Source organism: Theropithecus gelada, chromosome 13, assembly GCF_003255815.1.
Source record: "Theropithecus gelada isolate Dixy chromosome 13, Tgel_1.0, whole genome shotgun sequence".
NCBI classification, from domain to species: domain Eukaryota; kingdom Metazoa; phylum Chordata; class Mammalia; order Primates; family Cercopithecidae; genus Theropithecus; species Theropithecus gelada.
Window position 1 is genome coordinate 28,746,893 of NC_037681.1, and position 24,777 is coordinate 28,771,669.

Here is a 24,777-nt window from a genome sequence, read left to right on the forward strand (position 1 = left end):
CTCTGCTGGTCTACGTAGCTTGCCTGGTGGGGCAGTTCAGACCATCATCTCTCACGGGTCTGCACCTCTAGTTATCATCCCCTTTGCGAGCTATGACATCTGTACCTGGACACTCGCAGTTAAAACTGAGCCTGGGAGCGCCAAGAGACACCCCAGTGCATCTTCCGAGCAACAATCACATTCTTCCCTGGCCCCTGTGCATCTTCAGCCCTACTTCCCCTGGTCTACTGTGCCCACCAGGATGATATCTCCCTTCCTTTATGGCTGATCCTTGTCATGAGAGACTCTAAGTGACCAAGTGACTGGTGTAAGTTAAAGTTCATTGGGACTTTTGCTGTGTCCTCCTACAGAGGCATTCTTGCTCTGCAAGCCAGGATCCCTACACCCACAGAACCTCATATGTTAGAGAAAGAAAGCACACATTCCCTAAGTAGGTCACTGGGGGTGATGGTAAGGCGGCTCCTACTACTATTCTTTTCTTTGGTTCCAACCTATTTGGGATACAGCAGCACTGATGTAGTATGTGCACTGCCCTGGAGGACAGTGGCCCATCCTCATAGGGTATCATCTCTAATTTGGGCCCTTAACTATTTATAGAAGGCTCATCCACCTCTCTGTCAAGCAGGGAGCTTCTGGGTGACGTCATATGTGATGGGAAGAGTGGAACCCATGGTCATGTGCCTACTGCTGAATTTCCATTGTGATAAAATGGGTTTCTTGACCTAAAGCGCTGTTAGGTGGAATCCCGTGTTGGTGGATAGTGATGCTGGCGTAGGCGCTGCAGGCAGGAAAGGTAAACTTATGCCAAGACTATCTGATGACCCAAGTCTAGAGGAGTCTGTATCCCCTGCATGGCAGAAAAGGTCCACAGAGCCAACTTACCACCAAATAGTTGATTAGTCTGTTTAAAAGACTAACATGGGGGCTTGGTGTTTCTAGTCTCTGCTGCTAACAGATTAGACATTCACCAGCAGCAGCATGTAGAAGAGCCACAGAGAGTGGGAGCCTGTGCTGATGGGTTCTTGCACGGCCTCATTTCTGCAACTAGGGCATCCGTTGTTCCTGCACTGGGTGAGGCAATGACAGGCTTACTAATGTCCACTGGCCAAGTCGCACTGCCGATTTGGTTGTTTCTGCCCCTTCCACAGGAGTGATCTTTGCTGGTGATCACCATGTGACATCCAGATCTTCACACTCTGCACTCACCCCGATAGATCCATCCACAGGCCCCTTCCCCAGACTTTCCTGTCTCTCGTGTTCCAATCTTTCTCTTTTTCTAACATCCTACGGCCTGTGAGCTTTGCCATAAGTGTCACAGGGCACATATGCTTACCTCAGGCCACCTCACTTTCCCTACAAAGTGGATGACCAGAGGACCTCCCCAGATAGAAAAGCATCAGAAGATTTCCCCTCACTGCTGTCTCCCAAGGCCATCCCTGAGTGGTATTGCCTGAAATCCATGTTAAATGCACACGCACCAGTGAAACAAGTCATCCTGGCCTGAGAGAAGGCAGTCAGTGTAAGCAGATGGAGAAAAACCAGAACAAGAGTAGGGGATGACCTGAGGGCCAAGCAAACCATTTGTGCAACTTCCTTGTTCTCTCTGACCCTGCTCATGTGCAGTCCTAGATATCCTACTTCCCCTTCTGTTGGGCCCACTCAAGTGTAGAAGCAATTGAGTCTGACAGAAACCAGCCCAGCCATGTGGTTACTCAACCTCCCATGATGACATGCTTCATCTCTATCAAGGCTGAGAAGCACACCAGGAGCCACTTCTCAAATTATGTATTCTCTGGTGCTGATGGCATGGCCTTTCTCCAGGATGCCAGGAGTGCAGTAATTCTCCCAGGGCTTGCCATGAGCTCCACACGATGTCCTTTCCATACCTCTGTGATGCATTATACGTGCACGTAGTGCCGTCAAGTTCTGCCACACCACACCATAAATGCCACAGAGTACCAAACAGTTGTCCAGGCCGTATGGCACAAATGACAAGGTTACTTGCACCATCATCACTTGGACCTACTAAGAATGCTTTCCTTTCTGGGTCCCAATCAAAGATGACAGCCTTCCACATCACCCAGAAAATGGGTTCAAGCTGTGTTTGCAAGGGCCAACTATGCTTCCTCCAAAAGCTAAAGAGGCCCCTCAGCACTGTGCTGCTTCTTTAATGGGAGGAGGTATGAAATGCAATCTCTCTTTACTTTGGAGGGACTCCCCTGTTAAGTCCCTAAAAACTCCACCAATGTGGAAGCCCTCTAAGTCTTCACAGGGCTGACCTCCCAGCCTTGCTGTGCATGTGGCTTACCAAGACCTCCAACCCACTCGCCACTGCTTGCTCATCTGGTCCAATGAGCATACCACATCGAAGTCGTGGGTAAAAATGGTAGGCTATGGAATGTCCAGACAGGGCAGGTGACTTCAGACTAAAAAACAACAAAAGTTAGCATGCTTAAAAAATAACTGGGTAATTCTAAGCTCCTCAGAGACAACCGAAATTTGCCTCATTTAAAAACTAAAGATGCATTTAAAAATATAAAACCAACAACTACAATACATGATTTAATCTCTACCATTATCAAAATATTATGATTTCATTTATATGAGGAGTCTGTTTTAGAAACGAAAAATAAACCATAAATAAGAACTTTTTTAAGCAACAAAAGTGAGAGAGTTCACGTGGATCTGGAGTAGGACCATAAAAGTATTATTTGTCTGTTCCTGTTCCGGGTTGATGCAAACTGCCTCCGACCCTCCTTTGTTCAAGGATGAAAAATAACAGTTCACCAAGTCAATAGCTTCCTTAGAGAGGCCAAAGACTCCGCTTAATCTTCTCTAGCAAAAGTGCCACGCTTGGCACAGCCACTGCAGGTGGAGATATGACTTGACTCACTGTATGGATATTTAGTGTCCCCCATCATGGCCCACCAGGTCTGTGTGCGGGGCAGCCTGGTGAATTAAATGAGGCTAGGGCAAGGACCACAGCCCCTGAATCCTTTAAGTCTTTGAGGGTAAGACTCATCTCTGACATTCCTGCCATCAACACAAGATGTGGTCGTGTCTGTGGTTTACAATCTCATAGGGGAAGAGGCCTACCTCACTACAACATCTTTTCTTCTAGGCCAAGGAGTCAATGCACAGGTTCTGCCAATGAACCTGCCATTCACTCCTATTATACTAGAGAACCAGGGAAATGAAGAATGTGAGCTAGGCTTGAACCAAGATTCAATTTATTATGTGCCTTCCTGGTCTCCAGTCTAATAGGAGGGTTATGGTAGCATCTTGAGTCTCAAATATCAATGTTAGTTTAATAGTCCTTGAAAAGCTAAGGCATTCCTCTTTCCCCAGTGTGCATTTGCTTGAATAAATGTCCTAGATACCTTTAGGTGAGAACTGGGGGAATTATTGCTGAAAGCACCTGCTGTAATGTGGTACTGTCCTTCCTGGGAGGAGCTCTGCTTCTTCAGTCAACAGATTCTGGGGCTGAGAATTAGCTCCATTCAAGAAACTAGGCAAGAGATCCTGACTATTGTACCTCCTAGTAATCCACACTTGCTTTCTTATAGAAATTAAGCATTGCCCTTGTTGGATGCCCATTTATTTCACTTCTAAAACAATGAGCCTACTGAGAGCTCTCTGCAGGGCAGGAACCCCTTGGGTGCCCCACTGATCTCGCCTCTCATTGTGATCATGGCCTCTGCCTTGCATCCAATGATGAGCATACCACTTGGCCTTTGTAATCCCAGGATCTCATCATCCCTGTTGCTACCAGGAGCCAGTTCTCTGATTTCATCTGTCATCAGCTCTGGCACGTAGAGCACAGCCATTCCTGAGCTGAGTGGCTTTGGGGCCACTCTCACCAGTGCATTCCTTTGTACATAGGAAGTCCTCCAGACCATCTCGGGAAAATAATCAGTGCCGTGGATACTAGCACATCCACTCCAGCATGCCCACTTCTCTGAGCCATTTGATCCTTCCCTCCACCATCTGCCTGAGTGTGGGTCACTGCTTTCTCTAGGCTTTTAAGCATCATCTGAATTGAGTCTTAGCATTCTCTCCAGGGATCTTGACCAAGATGTTTAATCCTGTGCCACCTAAAGTGCTCCCTCTCAATAAACTCAACCTTATTTTATTTTATATCTACACTCGGATCCAATCCCATGAATATATTCCCAGGTCCTCTGGGACATACTAGCTTGATCCCACAGCTGCTTCACCGGATATACCCTTTTGGCCAAGCCAGCCTAGCTCATCCCCAGTCGGGCTGTGCTGATATTTGGTTCTTGTTCTTCAGCTGGTTTTGCCAACAGGAAAGACGAGGGTAGATCCTGATGGGTCAAGCAATGTCTTGTATGATACCTACCTCATTTGAGAACTCTGTATGATCTTCCAAAAAGGAGAGTCCTCCTTTTATTTATTTTTTTTATTTTTTTACTGAGTCTCGTTCTGTTGCCCAGGCTGGAGTGCAATGGCGCAATCTCAGCTCACTGCAAGCCCCACCTCCCGGGTTCAAGCAGTCTACAATCTTCTACATGACATGAGAAGTAGGCTGTTTCTGCAGGCCCAGGGAACTCAGGGACATGTAAGTGTTCAAGGTTCCCAACTGTCCAGGGCTCCCGCCCTAAGTGTCAGGGTCTCACCTCTTTCCCATTAGAGCCCTGTGCCTGAAGGACTGAGAACTTAACCTACTCAGGGTTCAGACTGGTCCTCCAGCCAACCTGCCTTCCAGCTGCAGATCATCGGGGTTTTCTTAAATGCTGCCAAGGAAGTGCTCTGGTTTCACAGTTTGCCTGAAATCCGTGATGAGTCATCTGTGCCTCTGCCTCTCTCTCTTCAACACTCAGTAGCCTCAGCCACCCAAGCCCACAGGCCTTCTGGTTATCATTTCATCAGCCGGCCACCTGCTTCCTCTCCAATTTTTCATTAGGGTCTGCGACTCACAACCACGTCCAGTGTCAGCTGCCTGAAAGGCTTCCTAGAAACAGAGTCTGAGATGGAAATCGCATGCAGGGCACTGATCAGGGGATGTTCTTGGGAGATTCTCCTGTAAGGAAGTGAGAAAGGTAGGATGCTGCAGAAGTTGAAGCTGGCAGCAATGAGGTTGCACTCGGAACCACCCCCGACCAATCCTAAGTGGAGCTCTCGAGCTGGGACGGCCCATCAGAGTTGTCCCAAGTTGAGGCAAGACGGCCAAGCCTTTGTATTACTTCCTCAGTCAGTTTCAGAACCTGGGGGACATGACCTGAAATGAGGCCATTCCCTGCAGCAGGAGGGGGCATCCAGTTCACGCTCTGCCATGGCCATCATCAACTGTCACCGCAGCAAGCAGGAGGCCTGGGCAGAGCACCCCAGTGGTCACTGCAGCCGAAACAGAACTGCTTGTCTTTCTGCTCTCACACCCCTTACCTAGGAAGAGCAGAGAAAGGGTTGCTTGAACGGGAGGAATACAAAGGGAACAAAGAAATCCCAATGAGGAGAACCTCTCAGTGCACCAGCATCAAAGTGTGCTGAGAGGCACCCACTCCCTTCCCTGCACTCCTTGGATCTTGTTCACGGGTTGTTGTTGTTGATGTTGTTGTTGTTTTTAATGTAAGAAACGGAATCTTGCTATGTTGACCAGACTGGTCTCAAATTCCTGGCCTCAAGTGATCCTCCCCCCTCAGCCTCCCAAAGCACTGTGATTACAGGCGTGAGCCACTGCATCCAACCTCATTCATCTTTTTGTACCACATTCTCTGCCCCACCACTCAAAAATATCTCAGGTGCTGTACTAATGCCTTCCACATCCTGGACCCTCAAGGCATAGCATGGTAGCACCAAAAGGTGTGAAATTAAGAAACGAAATTATGAAGTGAGTCATTCATACCCATCACGGTTATTTATATGGTAATTTATATGGTCAGGCTTGACCGTCTCGGAGGGCCACTGTCATCACAAAGCAGAACAGGGCCCACCAGGACACCCTGACCTTGTGCAGTGAGCAGGCCCTCAGGCTTAGCACAACAACAACCCCCAAACACTGGCACGTTCCCAGCTGAGCCAACATGCACCAGACCCACCCAAATGTGGCTACATCGGAGCCATCTAGAAACCGATTTGAACACTGCTTCTTGTGGTGAGGGACAGGAAACCAAGAGGACACGGGGGGCCATGTCGAGGTTAACAGGGAGGGCTGCAAGCCCAGATCTCTGGTTTCTGTTCCTCTCCAGCGCTCGTCCCTTCCTACTGTTGTTAAAAATCAATTGTAAGATGCAGACAGCCAGTCCAGGCTGTCCAGAGGACAGGGCTGAGCCTCACTCCCCACTCCATCCCCAGGGCCTAGAACAGAGCCTGGCACAGAGGCCATATCACAAGGCAGAAGGAAATCTTTCCTTTCTGCCAACCCTTGATCTTCCCAGAGAGGAGCCCTGTGTCCCCTTGAGGGCAGGATGGGCAGGCGAGGCAGGGACGCAGTAGAGACTAAGGTCGTACACCAGAGAGCTATCGACAAGCATTTGGAAAGTTGTGTGTCAACCAAGATAGTTATTGCAGATTTATTTGTGTTATTAACAGTAAAAAAAAAAAAAAAAAAAAGAAAGACAACTTACTCTGAGCCCCAGGGTGCCTTGTCATAGGAGGTTCTGGGGGTAGGTACACAGTTACTGTTTGTCCCATGAATAAAAGGGTGGATGGAAATAGGACAGGAGTTGGGGAACTTCACACAACAAATCCAAACTAATGATGGTGAGCCAAAACACAAAACTAACACAAAAGACCCCAAATTGTTACTGTATTTAGAAATAATACGCAAATTATTGTAAAAAATTATTGTCAGATTGCTACAGGGCAATTTTCGGGTTGCTGTAAAAGGCCTCTGGCCCAGGGGCCCAACAACCTCCTAAAAGAGGATATCAGGAAAAGCAGGTGGCTAAATAGGAGAAAATAAAGGAAAAGGAACTTGTCAGTCAAACTGCATCCTGCCTAGCAGGGACTCCACACACTCAGGGAACCTCAGATCCCAGGACTTCGGACTGAGATGGACTCGGCGTCTCTGGCCAATGAGAACCAAAGTCCTTCACACATCCTATTCTCTGAGACAAGAAAACGTAGGTATGCTTTAGGGGAAGAACAAAAACAGACAAGGGCAGTGGGAGTTTTGATGAGCATAATCTTTACAAATCCTCGCTTTGGAATTCCAGCTTGGCCACCTACTAATTACATCATTTGGGCAAGTTTCTTAACCCCCCAGAACCTCAGTGTCCTCGTCTGTAAAATGACAGTTATAAGAATGCTACCTACTTCATCACAGTGTCGTAAAGACTTACTAAGATAATTCCTGTTAAGTGCTGAGCACGCTGCCCTCCATGCGGTCTGTTGTTTTTGTGAGAGCGTCAATGTCGCCATTCACCTACTGTGCAGTTTTGAGCAGATGATGAACGTGTGTGTCCTCCAGGGGCTCCTTCTGCGATATCCCCTAGGCAGCCAGACATGACTCAGCAACACAGTGCCAGGGCCAGATCCCTGGCTAGACACCGACGTGTGGGGTCCCCGTCTCTGACCTGCCATTAAGCCACAGTGTGAAGCCTGAGCAAAGCCATTTCTCTAGGGACCTTGGTTTAGTTTGCTGGTAAAATACAAGTTTCACTCTAGGTGTTCTCTCAGCGATCTTCCAGGCTGTTTTGGAGCCAGTGCTTTCATATAAACGTGGGCTCATGCTGGAGCAGGGATGGCCATGGACGTCCTTAACTCTCCTAAGAGCCACCCAGGGCCTCTCAAGTCACCTCATCAGTTGTCCTCACGGGGAGCCACCCTCTGGGAGTATTTATATCCCTCTGCTTTGATTACAGCTGATTAGTAAATTTACAATGTGTTTGAATTTCACTAGACTTACATTTCACAACAGAGAGCAAGGTTTAGTCAACACTTTCATTTGCTAAGGGCAACCATCCCAGCTTAATAAGGCTTTCCCTAAACAGACACCTTCTTTACAAACCTCTAGGAAGCCAAGTGTTAAACAAAAGTCTAACTTGAGACTTTTCTCTTGATTCCCTATTATGGGCATTTGCAGTTTGCTTTGCAATTCCATTAGTAAGTGCACACTTGCGCACGTGCCTGCAAACGTGCACACACGCACAATGGAGCAATGCCCCAGTGTGACGGTTCCTGATGGCCAAGAACAGCACTGGGTATTTGCATGGGCAAAGACATTAACAGTGTGAACAGGATTTTCTGAACAAGTCTGGGGATAAAATACCTACCCACTGCCAGAGTAAATTACCAAAAAGCAAAGGAGAAAAACAGTTCTTCCAAAGACAGTCATCTAACATCCTTACTCCCTGTGCACAGATTACCAGGCTTCCCAGAAGTCAATCTTAGGTGAGACAAAGAACAATGGAAGGTACTTACAAGTTTAAAAAAATCAAATTTTTGCTTCTGGACTCCCATGCTATGGTTGGCCTGAGAAAAAGAATGGAATCTCTATGGGCCTCAGTTTCCCCATATGTGAAATGAGAGTTTCAATTAAGCACTATCTCAGATCCTTTCTACTTTCAAAATCATAGGAAATCTCTGTAACAGATTTTTTAACCCATCTGAGGCCTTGGGTCACTATGAGTATCTGATAAACACGTGGGCCTTATCTCCGGAAATATAGACAACGGCTCATAAACACGGAGAAGTTTACACAGAGTGAAAGAGGATTCAGAGGACCCCTGAAGCCTGTCTCGGAGGATGGGTTTAAACTCTCGACTCTGGAGGAGATGTTGAAAGACAATTTCTCCAAAAGAGAGGCAGAAGATACAGTAGCTAGGGAAGTCTGGAAATCTGAAATTTTAATTTAGAAATAGATATCATGATTTTGTTGTGAGCTCTGAAGAATTGAGCCATGATTCTGTGTAATGCCTCTAAGACAAAGATGAGACGTTAAAGCAGGTTCGTAACCATGGTCAGCTATGTAAGCGGTACATAAGGCCAGTTAACAGTGTGGAGTCAGGTTCTGAGAGATGAGGTGGCATGGGAATGTCTGGGGCTCTGGGTAATAAATAAGTTGAGAATTTTCCCAGATGCTCTGTCCATGTTCCAGAGAAGGTAGAAAGCTGGCTACCGACCAAATCCGATTTTGACATTTCTGTAAGATAGTGCCAAGCACTCAGATCTCATCAGTCCCGTGTCAGAGGCAGCAAGGCACCACACCATGGTTGGATAACCCCACATTCAATCCATTTTACTGAAAACAGCACAAATAAACTAAGAATCAGAGCACTCAATGACTCATATCAGAGGTATGAATTGAAAGTCAACACTTGGGTATAATCTAACTGAAGGAGAGTTTATAGCACAGAATTCTCTCTGTTGAAAAGAAAAACTCCAAATGTGTGTGTGTGTGTGTATGTGTGTGTGTGTGTGTGTGTGCGCGCGCGCGCGCACTCACCATTTTAGGCAGCACTGCTCCTTCTAAGAAAATGAGAAAGAAGAAGAAAAAGCAACTCAAAACCTTTGTTTGATTTAGAAACAAAATTTAAGAATAATTGTCAAAGGTATCGCTGGAATCATGATACTAAAAGAGTGATTCATTCTGGTATATTTCCAGAGACAGTGTTTACCAGGAACTCCCTACTCCCTCTGCATCCATCACTCAGCATGGTATGTTTGCCCTGGCTTTAATTCTCTTTTTCAAAGGAACATTTTGGAGTGTGCAGCTACCTATACCTGTCTGTTTAGTGATGATGCCACTCAGCACTGCGTGTCAATTTAATACATGGGAACCTTCGTCCCCCACTAAACTGTAGTAATACACTTACATGCCAAGGCCCTACACTCCTTGTTGGTGTAGCTCCACAACATCTAGTATGATGATTGGCACATAGGTGTAGCCCCACAACACCTAGTGTGATGCTTGGCACATAGGTAATCGTAAGTGTTGGTAAATTACATTAAAAGTTCGTTCTGGGCCAGGCGTGGTGGCTCACGCCTGTAATTCCAACTCTTTGGGAGGCGAATCACCTGAGGTCAGGAGTTCGAGACCAGCCTGGCCAACATGGTGAAACCCTGTCTCTACTAAAAGTACAAAAATTAGCTGGGTGTGATGGCGGGCACCTGTAATCCCAGCTACTCAGGAGGCTGAGGCAGGAAAATTTCTTGAACCCGGGAAGCGGAGGTTGTAGTGAGCTGAGATCGCGCCACTGCATTGCAGCCTGGTAACAGGTCGAGACTCCGTCTCAAAAAAAAAAAAAAAAAAAGGTTCTTTCTGAGGCCACTGAACGTAAGGTAGTGGCAAAAACACTGGCTGCGAGGCAAGGCACTGAGTCCTCATTTTACCACTCACTAGTTGCTTTAACTTCGGATCTTCTTTTAATTTCCCCCAGCCTCGGCTTCCTTAATAAAATAAAGAGTTTGGATCAAGCGTGAAATCCAAGTCCAATTTGGTTTTATCTTCTATGTGGGATTGTTACCCAAGATCCCAGCTTCAGAAGCGACTCACCTGGGCTCCTGCCCATCCAAGTAATCGAAGTATAAAGACACAGGCAGCCCTTCAGGCTTACATGCTGGCTCTGCATCTTGGCGGTGTGTGGGTGGATGTATGGAGGCTGGCTTCCCTATTTCGGAGTGGCTTCTGATTTACATGGAGCCTGAAACCTATTCTGGAGGCTAGCTGCATTTTGAAGCCCTTTGAAAATGGTCTTATCTGAGGATTACACTTGAAACTTGCACTAAAGGCCCACGTTGCCTCAGGAAGAACCTGCGCTTATCAAAGCCCACGGGTAGTGAAATGGCTCCTATCTGGGGAAGCCTTTAGAATCCATTACGTAATTGGAACACGGGCTCTGGGGGGCTCTGGGTGGAGAAGCAGCTCCACTTTCCTGAGCCCACTTGAACGTTGCCGACAAGTGAAAAGAAAGGTAGAAAGAAGGGAGAAGGTAGAAAGGAAGGGATGCAGGTGGTCAACTTCCAGAGGTCTATTCTCCCTCGTCCGAGTGATCCCAAATGATCTCCCAGAAGCCAAAGCAAGAAGCTTTGGTGGGAAATCAGTGCTTTTAGAGGCATTACGGTCATGGAAAGGCGGCCTGCAGACTCAGGGTGCATCTCCTGCTGACCGCAGGGCCCTGCTCTCTGGCTCTTCTACCTCAGGGTGACTTCTCAGTTCTCTCTCCTCCTGGCAGGGTCTTCCCTGACCCCGCCTCTACCCCCCACATACCATGCCCTTCCCTGCCACCAGGCCTGGCTCTCCTGAATGCCTGTCTTGTCTCCATTGCTGCGTTCACCTCATTGCAAGATGATGATCTGTGTACATTTCCGTCTCTCCTATTGGAATGAAGTTTCTCTGAGGCTAAAAGTTGGTGTCTGTACTTTCTGTAGTTAGCACACAGTTGGCACACAATACAAGTTCAACGAAAGACTAACTGAATGACTGAAGAAACGAATGAGCAAAACTGGGAAGGTGGGGATAACCCAGGAACACATTTATCCGATAAACTCTTACTGAGGGCCAACTCTGTTGCTAGACTGAGGGGACAGTGGGACTCACAGGATGGCAGGAAGACAGGGATGTTTTCAAACTTTGCCCCCTCTCAAGAGGCAGGTACACTTCTAGGTACTTTCTGGAGTGCATTGCAATTCTGAGTTCTGTGTCCATGTCTTTGGTCCCCGAGCTAAATGACCCAGCATGGAAACAAGGCAGCAAGTGCTGATGAGGGTCACTTCTGGTCACCTCTGGTCCTCCAGGACATGCTTCGGAAGATCCTGTCCTGTAAATAATCAGTTTCCCCTGGGAAAGAGCTGAAAAGCTGACCAAGACTGGCGACCCGGGAGAAGGCAGCAGCGTTCTAAATAGGAAAGCTGCGATCTGTGTCAGGCCAGACCCTCTAGGACAGCCAAGAGGATCCGGCATGCTCAGTGTGCAGAGGGAACAGGACATTGACACAGCTGCAGTGATGGCCAGAGTGTGAAGGAAGAAGCTGCAGCAGGAACCCAGGAGTTGGGGAGGCCCAGCTGGGGACTGAAGCCCTGGCCAGGGCCAGGGCAGGATGTCGGTGCCTGATCTGCTCTGTCTTATTCCAGCCTCCTGGGACAACTTACCGGGTCTGAGGTCAGGCGTATGACAGTACAATGGGATAGAGTCTGAAGTTAGCACATCAGAGCCCTGACAATCCTTTCTTTCATCCTAACATCCAGGACACACATGGTCTTGAATATTTCACACTGTAAATCATATGTGTCCACACATACATAGATTTTGAAACTGGACTGCTTGGGTTCAAGTTCTGGCTCTGTCAATTACTAGCTATGAGACCTTGGGCAAATTACTTAACCTCTCTTTATCTCAGTTTCCTCACATGAAAATGGGATAATCATAGTATGTACCTAACAGAATTGTCAGGATTACAAGAGGTAACATATGCAAGTCACTTTGAATAAGCCCTGGCACATAGTCAGTGCTATGTATGTTGTTGTTATCATGATTGTTAATATTATTTATATATTCACATAGAGTTATGCATGTATATGCACTCTGATTTTATAGTGCTGTATACTAAATGATGACAGGGAGAGAACAATCACCTGGTTAACATGGCTATGTTAGGAGAGGGGGACTTTTACTCCATCTGAAACCAAGTGGCAGAGGGCATGTGGTGGCGATGGGGTGGGGGTGGCTGGGTATGTGTGCATTCCCTGGATGGAAATTTATAACAAAATGGGTGGCAATCATTTCCTGTTGTTAGATTACTTACCTGACGGGGTGAATAATTAAGAGTTGGTGAGAAAGGCAGATGTAGTTTAGAGCAGGAGGGCACAGGATCCCACTCCCGAGTCCTGCAGTAAAGTGCCTGTGTGTGGCCTGGTCAAGCCGCCCACTGTGGCTGGGCCTGGGGTTCCTCCTTTAAAATACAAGGGTACTTAAACTAGAAGTGGCGTGGAGAACGACTAGCACCCCAGCTCAGCACCCTGGTGGCTTCTCACAATTTACTCCTCCGACTTCTCGGCAGCTCCGAGAGACAGGCAAGTGGACTGAGCAGCTTAACTTTACAGATGGCGGCAAAGGCTTGGCTCTCATGGGAGGGAGTGACCTGTCCTTGAGCTCAGATCTCTTGACCGCTGGGGTCTAGAAAAATTACCAAGGCAAGCCTGGGGGAATGGGCCCCAGAGAAGGGGGACACCCCACAAGTAAACAGGAGAAGTGGGGTGTCTTTCTAACTAACCCTCTTATCAACGTTCCGAGTATTTGCCCTCAAATGGTTAACCAAAGTGACACCCAAGGCAGAAGCGGGCCTGGAAAGATCTCTGATGCAGAGAGGCTTGTGTGGCGGGAGGGTGTGTGGGAGGAAGGGAGGAAGTGGCACTTCGGTGGCTTTGTGCAATTATTTTCCAAGACTAACAGGATGCTGTTGTCTTCAAACAAATCTGATGTCCTTGTGCCCTATTGCCCTTGATTTAGATCAGTTTCAAAGACAACTTCCCCCAAGGTGATCCGGACACGTGATGCTCCTTTTAAATTGTCCTTCAGAATGCCTTTGAAGTACTGGTCCTTGCTAGTGGGTACATTTTCCTTGGCCCAGCTAACTATCAAGTCGTTTTCAAAGTAGTTTCTTTCAAAAGTAGCCCCTTTGAAGTAGTTTCTCAGTAGACATTTTGGCTGTACAGACGTTTATGTAAAACATCACATCAGCCACCAGGCTGCTTCAGAGGCCAAAAGCTGCCCAAGGTTTATCGTGATCTAAGTATCCTACCCAGTAAGTGAGAGAGGGTTCCCAAAAAGGCAGAACAGAGACAAAGGTTGAAAAGCAAAGCCATCTCACTCCCTTGCTCATTTGCCCACTCACTTCAAAGAGGCATAAGGAGCCCAAATCTGTACTACCTCTATTCTAGAAATGAATGAGGCACAGATCCTGCCATCAAGAAGAACCCTGAAGAATGAAAGGAAAGGCTGACACCAGCCACAGTGATGAGAGGGAAGCTCAGGACAGGTTAGGAGGCTCCGGAGGGCAGAGAGGCTGTTGGGTGTGGCTAGAGGAGGTTTCTGGGATGAATCTGGAAGGATAAATGGGGTTCTTTCATGTGCTCTATCTCTAGAATGCAGTGGTTTATCCAGAGGTGTGCTCAGTTGAAAAAAATAAAACTTGATTTTCAATGTTTGCCAATTTCCTTATTGTAAACACTCCCACCTAAGAATGGCAAATTTTAAGTTACTAGTGGAGACCAACATGACTTCACTGAACGCAGAGTTGGGCAGAGACAGGCAGTGGCCACCATGATACAGTATGCCACCCTACAGATGGGAGGGGCATAGATAGATACCTTCAGGAAAACAGATCATAGCAAAATAATTAGGAACTGATGAATTTGAGTATTTATCACCTTTGCTTTTGCTACTATTTGTTTTGTTGTAAATTTTTTTAATTTCATGTATAATAATGGCCGTGTTTAATAACCAGCTCCCCAGATTCCTCAAAGTGTAACAATTAGCTCTCATGAACTGACACAAGCCAGCTCGCACACTCCGGGCTATTTCTTCACTCACCTCTACAGCTGTGGTCTGAGCTACCATTGCATCTGCAGGAATGCAGCTCTATCCTTCTGCTCGGTCTCCCTGCCTCAAAAGCAGTGGCTACTCCTCCCATTGTACCCCGCTTCCAACCCATTCTCCACAGGGTAGCTGCAGAAATCTTTCTAAAAGGCAAGTGTGACCCTGCCATCCCCCTGATTGGACCCTCTGATGGTTCTCGGTGTTTTTTCATTCTCCCTGTGGTGTGGACCCCTGTCCATGCCCTGAGTCCTCCCAGCCCCACCTCCTGCTCTCTACATTCACAGGACCCCAGGACTCCCCTGCCCCAGATGTCTGGAAGCCCCTTCTCTGGTTCTTTATGACAGCAAGCTCCTGCCTGTCCCTTCAGATCTTCACTTAGATTTGACTTCCCCTGGGAGATTTTCGCTGGTCCCTGAGATCAGAGGCGGTGCCTCCTCTGTGGGCTGGTGGGGTCCTGGGCTCTAGCCACAGAAGCACCTGTCAGGTGGATGTTGGTGAGATGGTTTTATGGCACCTGGCTGAGCGCGAGGCCTGATGCAGACGGTCCGGGTGTGACCCCTGGCTCTGCCACTCACTGGCTTCGTGTCCTTGGAAAAGCCACGTCACACCCCTAAGCCTCTTTCTTTCCCTGTAGAATGAGGATAACAGCAGCCTCTCCCTCCTCCCTCGGAGGGTTATTTTGAGCCCTGAATGATTTCACGCGGATTGAGTGCATTGAACATGGCTGTATGGTCAGTACTAAATACGAGTTAACTAATACCGGCTTTGTCTCCTGTGTTTGCCCCACACCTCATCCCCATGCTGGTGGAGGCTGTTTCCATCTTTTGTCTGTGGTTTCCATAAGTGCAGCCAGTGTGGAACACCCAGTAGAGGCTCAGGCACTGCTGAAATGGAAAATCCAGAGAATGAGTGGCCCACGGAAGGCAGAAGACATGGGCCCGCCTGCTGAGAGAGAGCAGGTGAGGAGGCCAGAAACTTATTATTCCTCACAGTTTTGGAGGTTGGAAGTCCAAGGTCAAAGTCCAGCAGGGTTGGTTTCTGGTGACGGCCACCTGCTGGCTATGTCTCCACATGGCCAGAAGTGTGCACGTAAACTGAGAGGCAAGGAGCTCTCTGCTGTCTCTTCTTGTAAAGACACACATATGATTAAGTCAAGGCCCCACCCTTATGACTCATTTAACCTTAATGACTTCCTTAGAGGCCCCATCTCCAAATACAGCCACACAGGAGGTTAGGCCTTTAGCATAGGAATTGCAGAGACACAAACATTCAGTCCATAGCAACCTCTTGCCCTAGACCCCCCTGGCTCTGTACACAGAAAGAACAACACTGTGCTCCCCGCATTCTCTGGTGTGGAGAGGTGAAAGGGGAAAACCATCTCATCAGCACTCCACCTAAGCCAGCTGCTCCAGCCACGGCTGCTAATGACCAGCTAAGGGTGTCCATTGCTTCTGGAGCCTGAGCGTTTGTTTTTTTTTTTAAACAGGGGACCTTATTAGCTGTTAACTGCTGAGATGAGAAATTATGGTCAGACCATTCAGGTGCTCAGCCTTTCAGCTGAAGTCCCCTCCCCGGGGCCTGCCTCTGCCTCTGCATACTCAGAATTTTCCAGCCGGTTCAGTTTCTGTCAAGTAATTATTTACAAATTAGATTCCCAGGGAATACATGATCAGAAAATGTAAGCATGACACCCTTAAATCGCAACAAACTATTGTTCAATAAAAGACAAACCATTCACCCGTAGCCAATGTTAGAAAACTCAGGGACCTGCCACAGCACCAGCCCACAACTGAGAGTATTTATCACCACTTAGTCTTCCTGAGTGCAGCTGAGAATGTACACAGGGACAGTGACAGATAGATACTCTCTAGTCTTAGGGTATCATTACACAATACTTTTTTCCAAATTATTTTCTCAATTCAAAATACTCGGGCACTCTATAAAATATGGGAATTATTTATTTGTGGTTTCATTAAAGTTATAATTGCTTGTTTTAAAGCATGTACTATTGCTAGGAATAGGTTAGGTATTATGACATATCCTGCAAAATATCTTCAAATAGCCAGTCCCTCCGCCTCCCTAGAACACAGCATATGTTACTCAATGTTATGGATGTTCCACTAGAAAGACTACATTTACCACCCTCTCTCTGGCTGGGTGTGGCCATCTGAGCTCTGGCAGAGGCTGTGCAAGATGAAATGTGTATGTGGGGGTGTATGTGGGGGTGTATGTGGGGGTGAAATGGCAAGGCGGGGGGGCTTTCAGAAAGGCTGCCTCTTAAAAGCAGAAGGGAAGGGAGTGGCACTCTTTTCCCTCTTCCTCTTTTCTCCTCTCTGAAATATGGATGTGATATCTAGAACACCCACAAATATCTTGACCATGAGATAACCTTGAGATTTAAGCAAGCCATGAGCTAGCATAGTGGAAGAATAAGACAGGAGGGGCCTGAGTGGGGGTGACCATGCCACGGTCACCCAGCCATCCACAGCTTGAGTTCACAGAGAGAGTGAACTAGCCTTTGTGTCACTGGAGCGTCTGTCCGTGGGGTGTTCTGTGATGTGCACCCGCACCTGATCCTCAGGGCTGCCATGCACATGTCACGCTAGGGTCGGTAGCAGGCGCATTCATCGGAAACCCAGAGCTCATTTACAGACAGCGTATTTGTGATTCTTTCATTGATTCACAGACAAATTATTTGCTGAAGCTCTGTTTGCTAAGCTTTCAAAAGCCAATTCTCTCCCCTAAGGTTCCCAATCTAGTTCAGACATAAAATCAACCATTATGTTGTTAAGATATAAGGCAAGATATCTCAAGCAGGACGACTCTCCTGTGTGAGAATTGTACTAGTGTCAAAATATTGGAATTGGATATGGCTAGTCTTTCTTTCTCTTTGAAGGTCTTCAGGATAGAAATTTGGGAGAGAGGTGGCCAACAGGGCAATGCGTGTGTGCGTGTGTGTGTGTGTGCATACATGTGCTCTTGTGCATGTGAGGATGTTGGAAGATAGAGAAGGCAAGATAGAGAAACAGAAGAAAAGCATATGACGCTGCAGATAAATGCAACCAAATTAATATTTCCTCCCAAAGTCCCATAATTCTTAACATTTACATCTAAACACTAACTTATCTGCACTTAAGGGTTGTGAAAACTCTAGCCACCATAGCAAAAAATTTAGTATAGCTCAACTCCATATAATTTTATTATTTCCAATAAAAACAAAATGTTAAGTATATAACTAAATAGAATTGGGTTTTTATGTTTATGTAAGACTCTTCACATCATTAGACTCACCCATCTAAAAACTGCATTTTCTACCATGGCCCCAAGTATAAAAAGGATGATTACCATCATCTCAAGACATCTACACAATCCTGGGACAAACCCAAACAACTATGAATCTCCCAGTGGGGGAAAGGTCATTTTGATAGTTCTCTTATGTTACCTATTACTAAATTCACAAATTTCAAATTATAGTCACATTATTTGAAATTATAAATACAACATGCCTAGAAGAAGCCCTACTAACATGTGAGCACAGCTCGGAGGTAGAATCGGCCACATCGTGTACTTTACACTGAAACTCCACTCTTTTTCAAGAGTGTGTTAATGGCCTCTGCCTGCAAGTGTGGGCCCATGTGCTTTTTTCCAAAAACCGAAATGACAATAATTAAACCAGGCAGCTGCTGCCCCCAGCAATATGACAACCTCTCCCTGCTCCCTGGAATTTGCCGGAATCACCCTACTTGAGCTCATCCCGTTCGAATTAGCTGCTCCCTCCCTGTGCCCTGGCAATCTGGGTGAGTTTCCCATCTATTAGCTGAATTATTCAGATGTTTTCCCACAATGGCCCTAGCAGTCCTCATATAACTAGTTTCTAAATCAACAGTGAATTACATTATTGACAATCTGAGCAGATTAATTAAGAAATCTGTCAGGAATGACGCGATGAGAGCTGGCTCCTGTTCAAGGCGGATCTGCAGTCTTCAAGATAGAAGCATGCCTGATGTGGCTTTGGAAGTGAGGGGTGAGAAACAGCAGCAGACCCAGGCACAGGCCACCCCCGCTGGGCTTAGCAGGACAGCCAGCATGGGCAGGCTGGGCTGGAGGTAGTAAGTCTCACACTCACACAGCCTCACAGGGCTGCTGGCTGGCTTGCATCAACCAAAGTGTGGGGCTGAAAAAAACATCCTGTGTACCCTCAAGCACTTTTTCAACGTGAGCTATGTATTGTTACTCCCATACGCAGATCCTGGGTGAGAGAAACCATCATAACTATGTCAGAAGAGGCTACTTGGCTTTTAGGCTTTTAAATTCCTGTGTTTAGGGGGGCTCTCAGGCCCCCCAAAAGCCAAACAACCTAGAAAACCCATTTTGGTGCCCAGCAACAAGAAAGCAACTTCTATTCTATATCCATCTATTCCTCCATGCATTAGTCCATTTTCACACTGCTATAAAGAAATGCCTGAGACTGGGTAATTTCTAAACTAAAGAGGTTTCATTGATTCACAGTTCCACTTGGCTGGGGAGACCTCGGAAAACTTACCATCATGGCAGAAGAGGGAGCAAGGTATGTCTTACGTGGCAGCAGGAGAGAGAGGGAGTGAGCAGGGGAAACTGCCACTTTAAAACCATCAGATCTCATGAGAACTCATGAAAACCATCAGATCACGTGGGAACTTCCTCACTACGAGAACAGCATGGAGCCAACTGCCCACACGATTCAATCACCTCCCACCAGGCCCCTCCCTTGACATGTGGGGATTACAATTCCGGATGAGATATGGGTGGGGACACAGAGCCAAACCATATCACTTCATAATAAAATTTTAGTTGATTTCTCCAGAGAATCTTGCAATCAAAACCCAACATAAATGCAAGTAAATAAATAAAAATTAAAAATCAGAATATCACAGAGTTCTGTTTAATCTAATTGATTTGAGAATTTTTTGAGACCCTACTCGATCCATCAGCAATAATTTTGCAAATTTTCAGTGGCTAACACAAAAGATGTAAATTCCAAAGTCCTAGGTTCAAGTTTGAATGAAGCACTTAGGAACTGGGTAGCCCTGCATCAGCCACTCCCAAAGCTGAGTGTTTTCACCTGCAAAGATCCCTGCCTTCCAGGCTGCTGTGAGGATCAGGTAGAAAAATGTGTTTGAAAGAGGGAATGGCTGATGTGTTACCCAACACACAACTTAAATATCTCATTTCATTTCATATTTACAACAACCTGCAATAAACGCATTATCTCTGTTTTAAGAATAAGGACATGGAGGCTTAGGGAAGGTGAGTACATTTTTCAATATCAGAGAGTTGCTAGTAGCAGAGGCTGCCCCTGAGCCCCAGGCATCAGATTCCCACATGAGGTTAGGGGTGTCCTGGGCAACTTGGGTTGTAGCTGAGCTCCAGAGGGTGAGTCAAGGTTTTCAGGAGAGAGGGAGCATGGTGAGGTCAGGAATGCTGGGAAGGAGGGTGCCCTGGGCATTCTGTAGAGGAGCCACTGTAGGACCGGGGTGCTGTGTGGGTGCATGGTGTGTCTGAGAACCAGCAAGTGGTCTAATGAAGCCAAGCGGTGCCAAAGGAGCCAGGCAGAAGGTGAAAGAGTGGCCGTGACAATTATCCTAATAGCAACAACCATAGCAGCAACCTGATTGACACTAACGAGAATGAGCTGGGGGTCTGATGGCGTTCAGGGTTTTTCACACATGCTAATTAACCCAGTGCTCCTCTCACCACGTGATCAATGAAGACCGTGAGGCCAAGAGGAGTGACGTCACTGGACATTGGTTATGAAGTGGACTTTGAAAGCCTGAAGGACAAGAGGAAATGTGTGGCCTTGAACAACGAGAGACAATCATCAGAAGGGCAGGTGGCTGCACAAGCCGTGAGCCTCCCATCACTGAAGCTTTCAGGCAGGAGTTAGAAAAACATTTTCCTGGGATGTTGTAAAGCAATTCTGACACCTTATCTCTTCTACTTCCAGATTCTGTAAGGCTCAGAAGTGGGATCAGTCTTCTGACCTGGTGTTCTTCAGAGTCCTCATTGTGCACACCCAGTCACCTAACAGAACCTAGGGCAAAGAAGGGTGGAGTTTATTGATACCAAAAATGGGAATAAATTAAAAGGAATATCTTCCTAGATCAGAGATGAGACTGTTCAATCCATGATGATATGCAGTTGGGACAAGGTCAGGAATGAAAAGAAGCTACAGAAATGCAAGTCAGGAAGAGAGACCTTGACCAGAAGGAATGAATGCAGATAAGACTGTCTCCAAAGATTCAGGGCAGGCTGGGCATGGTAGCTCACGCCTGTAATCCCAGCACTTTGGGAGGCTGAGTTGGGTGGATCACTACAGCCCAGGAGTTCGAGACCAGCCTGGGCAACATGGCAAAAATACAGTAATTAGCCAGGCATGGTGGTGCATACCTTTAGTCCCAGCTACTTGGGAGGCTAAGGAGGGAGGATTGCTTAAGCCCAGGAGGTAGAGGTTATTGTGAGCCATCATCTGACACTGCACTCCAACCTAGGCAACAGAGCAAGACCCTGTCTCAAAAAAAAAAAAAAGACTCAGGGCTGCCTGCTGGACCTGCTCAGACCTGCAGAGTGGGTGCTGATTTAGGACAAGAATAGTATCAATTTGAGGTGGACTCTAGAAACCACTAGTCTACAGCGGCCTCATATCTTATCACTCACTGCTGTTTGCTTGGAAATCTGCAGAGTCTTCAGTTCCACTACTCAATGAAGCATCCGGGGCTCTGGGGGCTCCTCTCAGGGGCAGACTTGGGGCATCAAGCATCCTTTTCAAGCATTCCCCTTCCCCCCAACCTCAGCCAGAGCAAGAGTCTCTGATTAATTTATCATATTTGGTTTATCTTTGAGACTGTGTTGAATAAAAGGGTTTGGCTGCTTTTGTAGACTAAAAACGCTCTCTAAAAACATTAAAGACTGTTTGTTTTTAACCTGCTCTGTAAAACACCTAATTCTATGCACTGTGCTGAAATATTTTTGGAGGTGACAATGAAGATTTTGACATAAGAGTATCCTGATTTTCCCAGAATTCTTAGATTCTAAAATTCTGCATTTTCTGACATTCTGATTTCCTACTGCCAATCAAAGAGTGACAGTCCACACCTGACTCTTCGTCCCAGGTTTTCTGTGGTAGAAACTTTCTCTCCCTAATGAGCTGGAAGAGTTTTTGAAAACATTAGAAAGAAGGAGACAATATTAAAAGCATAAAGCCTGTGGGTAGAAAAAATTCAAGACCAGAGAATAGAAGAAAGCCTCCTGCTTTAGTGACTGAGAAATTATCCGTTATGTAGCCAGCCAGGGGGACATACAGTGGTGGAGATAGCCATGTTCATCACACAAAAAGCCGAACGCCTCCATGAACCCACCCAAGCATACACCTGTCTCCAGGCTTACACAGTGGAGACTAAATCATTCCAAGTTGCTAAGACCTGCCTTTAAAGGTTCCTGAAAGATGTTGCAATCATTCTGGGAAACAGATCTATGTATCATTCAAAATGAGCTCATCAACATGATGCATAAATGGGCACCAATACAAAGTTTAATATTTCAGAGTAAATGGTTCTTTAGGAATTCATCTATTTAGAAACCAACAACTGACTAGGAGGATACATTATTTCTTTTGATGTGCTTTTTACCTATATTATCTCAGTTAATCCTTCAACAGCTCTCAGGGTAGCTGCTATTATCCCCATTTTATAGATGCAAGAACTAGGGCTCTGCAACCTCACATGAGCTACTTGCCCAAGCTACAGGTACTTGAGCCCAGGTCCTCTGATTAAGCATCTTGCATTCTTGCTCCTACACTGAAGGCTTTCAAACAGTGGCCCACAGAGACCCCGAACTAACAACAACAGTAATAATAATGATCCTAACAGCCATGGTAATAGCTCACATGTGTTGAGTACTTAATATGGACCAGCCACTCTGTTGAGCATTTTAGACACTTTATCTTTTTAACTTTCTCTGGAATTCCATGAATGATTCCATCACTTGACCAAGGTCACACAGATAACATGGGGTGAAGCTGAGCTGAAACCCAGGAGGCATCAGGTTGACCCACCAGCACCTCTCCTTCCATGGGATACTTCAGGGACCATTTCTGTGGGTGGGAAAACAAGAGGTGGGCACAGCGGCAGGTCCCGGGGCTCCCAATTATTCTTCAAACAGAGCAGCTCTTCTTTCTGTCTTGGGATTCCGTGAAGGCAGTGACAGAGCAGAGGGTCACAGAAGGGCTTCGAGGTGGCCTTTAGCTCTGCCTTCTCAGGACTTACACAATTTCTTACCCAATCACCACAAATGAACACATCCACTAATGAGAAACAGGATGCTTGCTATGCAAACACAGGTGCAAGGCAAGTCCCCAACCAAAGGACTCGTCTTCACACCCAAGTACCACTTGAGATTTCATTTAATGAAAGAGTTCTGTGGCAAGCATAAATAATTTACTTAATTAAAGTTTCCAAATGGCTGCAGTGGCAGCCAAGCAATGGTATTTCTACTATTCCAAGAGGGGGTGCTTCAGACACTTGCTTCTCAAAGAGATAGCCCATGGACCGGCAGTGTCAGCCCCACCTGCCAGTTAGTTAGAAACTCACAACCCAGTAGGTTCCACTCAAACCGATGAGTCAGAACCTGTATTTAATGAGATCTCCATGAGATTTGCATGGAGATGAAAATTCGCAACATATGGCTCTAAAAGACCACCAAGTAAGTCGATTTGAAAAAGGGACAAGATTCAAAAACTTCCAAGTGATTTCCAGCACTGACTTGGGATCTCTCTTCTTCATTATCCATTTGATGAAGGCTATGCCCTAAGCATTGGTCTATTCGTCCTCAATAACATCGCATAGTTCACCACAGACTTATCCTGGTACAGCGCTTGCCTCTGGGAGTGGAGCAGAGGCCAATTATGGTAGCCTCACACAGAAGCATATGACTTTCTTTTAATCCTTGAGTGGGGAAGTGCAGTCATCTTTGCAGGGCTGGAGCTGTCAAAGACGAGAAACTTCTTTTATAATAAAACCCAGAGGGAATTATGTCTTGCTTGATTCTTACCTTAAAAGTCTCAAATGCAGCACATGTGCACTTAGATTTGGAGTCCATGAAGAGGCTTAATCATATTTTACATGAAGAAAGACCTACTCACATGACCCTGGGCAAGTTACATAGACTTTCTGAGCCTCAATTTTTTTCATCCATAAAATAGAAATAGTAATAGTATCGACTTCACAGCATTGATTGGATATGTGCAAAGTGCCAAGAACACATGATAAGTATGTATATGGCACACGGGCACACACACACACACACAGAGAACAAGAGAGACAGAGGCAGAGCAAGAGCGAGAGCAAAAGTGAGAGAGAGAGAGAGAAAAAAAATGAGTTAAAAGTGTGTTATTTTTGCACGGTTAAATTCCAGAAGTAGAGCGGTTATTATTTTCTTCCTTACACTCTTCTATATTTTCAAATTTTCTGCAATGAATACTTGTGATTTTAACAATCAGAAAAGATAATCAGAATGATGTGTCACTACAAATGGCTAGTGGAAAGCCATGACTTCTGGAAGGCTGATGGTGGAGAAGCTGTGGAGTGTAATGAGAAAAGCACAGAATTACCACATCATGACCTTGCCACTTCAGGGCCATTATACCTTGGCCAAGTCCCTTTGCCTCTCCAGACCTCATTTCATCATTGGCAAAATGGAATCATGATGTCTTCTCTATAACTCCATTGTATTTCTAAAAAGGTCAAATCTGGTCATGTATATAACGTGCTTTCTGCAATATAAAAGGCCTCCCTGTTATTATTTCTGTATTATTATTATCATTTATGGACAGAAAACATTAACACTCAAGAAAAAACATATTCACATTTTTTACTTTATATGAAAATGTTGACATCCATTATATCCATTATTTTAGGAATATTACATTGGAGATGAAAATAACACGGGCCCCTTCTAATATGGTTGAGTTTTACTGATATTCATTTATCTATGGATACAGGTTGAACTGCTTTAAAATACAATTGGTTAAACAAAAAGCTTAACCAGTGATGTAGAGAGTAAGAAAACAGCCTCCTCGTATCAGTCTTCCCAGTTTTAAGATGAAAAACTATAGACTGTTGAGTCCAGACTGGATGGGGGCTCCTTCACTAGAATACAACATACTGTTGAGAATTATTTTCCCGTGGGCAGTTTTCCTTGGTCCTGACACTTTCCCCTTCAATCTGTCCAACTAAAATATATTT

At 46.0% G+C, this 24,777-nt stretch overlaps 1 protein-coding gene across 1 annotated transcript in view; it reads right to left on the reverse strand.

Annotated features, from left to right (window-relative positions):
• LOC112604472 (putative uncharacterized protein encoded by LINC00299) overlaps nucleotides 1-24,777 on the reverse strand; it is a 47,217-nt gene that overhangs the window by 20,056 nt on the left and 2,384 nt on the right. Inside the window, exons 2-3 of the mRNA XM_025353510.1 lie at nucleotides 15,261-15,386; nucleotides 2,309-2,426 (exon numbers count right to left, since the gene is read on the reverse strand). Coding sequence (XP_025209295.1) covers nucleotides 2,309-2,426; nucleotides 15,261-15,386 — 244 coding nt within the window. The remainder of the gene's footprint in view (nucleotides 1-2,308; nucleotides 2,427-15,260; nucleotides 15,387-24,777) is intronic.